The following is a 2555-nucleotide window of genomic DNA, read 5'->3' as shown; positions in this document are numbered from 1 at the left end:
CGTATTTTTGGGAGCAGCAAATGTGTGATAAAACTATTCTTTCGAGTCGCCTAGCAGAACTGCCGCTGGATGTTCCGGGATGCTTGCAAGTCGGACAAAATTTGTTACACTAAATCCGATGCAACACGGAAGCGTATTTATCATGGTGAGATTGCATGGTGCTTTCTTTCGTTTATCTGTTTTCATATACTTGATGTCTTGTGCTAAAACTATGTTCTTAAATGTTTTAGGTAGTTTATGATTGTTTTGGTTTAAAAGAATAATGCTAGACCTCTAGATAATAGGTTGCTCTAATCCATCTCATCCTCTCAACAGTAGTAAGAGATTCGTTATTCCTTATCCACCATATCCAGATAACCTTGCTGAGCGGCATGTACCATCACTTTGGAGATTCGTTCGTTCACGATTTCACCACCCGCAATGAGATAGATCTGACGGAATGCCTCCGCCGTAACGTCCGTGTGGAAGTGATGCACAATCTCCTGTACCTCCTGCTCGTTGGCCAGCATGCAGGGTAGAAACTTGATCGCTATGATCGCACCGTAAATAAAGTGCTTCTGCAAATGCTCCTTCATTGCGTCGAACCTATGAAGAAGCAGGACCAATTTAAAACCGATCCATGTTTGGTAAAAAATACTATTCCATACCTGTACGGTTGTAGTGCCTCATCGTCTGGATGTAGTTTGACGATGTCACAAAGACATCGCATCAACTCCCGATGGTACACGGCGAGCAGCTGATCCCAGCCCCCGTTTGCCCACGCTTCCGGTGGCATGTTCATGTACATGAAGAACGACAGATCAAGGGCCGGGGAGCCGTACCGATTCTCCTGGAAATCGATCAGCATTACATCCTGAGGCACTTTCCCCTTGTAGCGAAACAGCACATTGTTCCGGTTGTAGTCTCCGTGGAGAATCACCGAGTACTGCTCGTCCCGCTCGAGACAACGTTGCATCAGTGCGGAGGGAGTGGTACCATACTTGCTCCGCAATGCCCTGACACGGTCCCCTACAATGGCCTGCTCAAGCAGTGCCGGCTTCTCGTCGAAGTAACGGAAGAGTCGCTCAAACACGACCTTGAACACGATATCGTAGCTTTCGAAGAAGATTTTACCATCCTGCAGGAAGTTGAGGGGAATGATCTGTTTGACCAGCCGGCCCAGTGTTTCCGACTGTCCAGCAACACGCAGAGCGTAGGAACAGGCGTGGAACTGAGCTATCTTGCGTGCCATAAGCTCCAGATGGGTTTGATCCAGGTTCAGCCGGGGCCCTGGGACAAAGCCCGCCAATGACACATCTTCCATTACGAGAAACGTTTCCTCCTGGTCGCTGTAGGCGGGATAGCGGACGCCCGACTCGGCCAGATAGATCCGGGGTGCGAGCGTGCGAAGATCGAGCGGAGCGCCAGCATCACGCACCAGCCGCTCGAACGCCGGAATCACAGCCGAATAAACGTTGATCTCGTTCGGGAAGAGTACGAGTCCGAGCGATTTCTGGCGAAAGTTATCATCACCTTTCATTACCTTCACCATCACGGTCAGACATTTCGTAGCACTGGCGGTGGGATTGTAAAATGGTCAAGATAAAACTGTTGATACCAGTGTGAATCTGGTCGCTGCTTATCACACTGCGCGATGCTTACCCGCTGCGTTGGTGGGTGAGTTTTAACGTCAACCGGTGTATGACCGACATAAATCCATCCAAACCTTGGGGTGTGGTAAGTGTACGGTCTCCTGCTGACACGGTGCGATAGTCTTGCAGATCGGCATTTGATTGAATGATTTTGTCAACCAACTGCGATGTGAGAAACTTTTCCTTTTTGTCTTGCTCCATTGCGATACGGTCACGGTCTTACACAAACTGCTCTCCCACTCAGTCGAAGTACGGCAACATACTGTTTGGCATCCGAAGCTACAATCAGTGTGAACAGAGTCAATACGTATACAAAAAAAAAATGCAACAGAAGCGACAACACACAAACACTTGCAAGAGCGTCTGAACGATACGGAGGCGCAGTGTGAAGTTCGTTGGAAGTATGTCTAATCTTATCACTAAACACACACCAAACCGGGGAAGCCGGTGAAGTTGGCGTTTTTTCGTTGTTGACCTTGCCGTAATTGGTGTGTCATTCACGATGAGATGCGGTTGGGTGTGTATGTGTGTGTGTTTAACGAGGAATTAAGAGCCACATAGAACCAACATATCAATGGTTTTTGTAGACTCGGTTGACTTTGGTACTGGTGACTTCAGCGTTGCGTGTGGTCATGAATCCGAGCAAAGAGGAAAGAATATGTGTTGTTGTTCTCACAGAGTTAATGACTTCGGGCTATTGGATTATTAAAATCTTCAGCTGGTTGAGGCTCTGTTGTCTTATTCTGGTTCAAGGTCAGGAGGGTTCTCCATCATATCCTTCTGATCAGTCTTCTAAAACACTTTTATCTCCGTTACTCAGACGGTAGAAGACCAAAGTTCATAGATAATTTGATCTATAGTGTCTTCCAAAAACGAGATGTGTCAAATTTCGGACTCATGTCTTGATGAACAGTTGCGAGTGTT

General features: G+C 47.4%; 1 protein-coding gene across 1 annotated transcript; it reads right to left on the bottom strand.

Moving 5' to 3' along the window:
* Positions 1-217: 217 nt before the first annotated feature.
* LOC1281111 (uncharacterized) lies at positions 218-2019 on the bottom strand. The gene is made up of 3 exons (XM_321049.5): positions 1642-2019; positions 648-1553; positions 218-585 (listed from the first exon to the last, which is right to left on the bottom strand). The coding sequence occupies exons 1-3, from the start codon at positions 1830-1832 to the stop codon at positions 330-332; spliced, it is 1353 nt and encodes a 450-aa protein (XP_321049.4). The 5' UTR covers positions 1833-2019; the 3' UTR covers positions 218-329.
* Between the last annotated feature and the right edge of the window lie 536 nt (positions 2020-2555).

Source organism: Anopheles gambiae, chromosome 2, assembly GCF_943734735.2.
Source record: "Anopheles gambiae chromosome 2, idAnoGambNW_F1_1, whole genome shotgun sequence".
Taxonomy (NCBI): domain Eukaryota; kingdom Metazoa; phylum Arthropoda; class Insecta; order Diptera; family Culicidae; genus Anopheles; species Anopheles gambiae.
The sequence above is the reverse complement of the archived record's forward strand: the minus strand, read 5'-3'. Positions and strand labels throughout refer to the sequence as shown.

Bases quoted from the DNA above. Each gene is read 5' to 3' on its own strand.
- LOC1281111 (XM_321049.5), bottom strand. From the start codon at position 1,832: ATGGAGCAAGACAAAAAGGAAAAGTTTCTCACATCGCAGTTGGTTGAC. The intron at 1,554-1,641 runs GTAAGCATCGCG...TCCCACCGCCAG, and splicing joins CTCACCCACCAACGCAGCGG to TGCTACGAAATGTCTGACCG. The intron at 586-647 runs GTATGGAATAGT...GCTTCTTCATAG, and splicing joins GAGGCACTACAACCGTACAG to GTTCGACGCAATGAAGGAGC.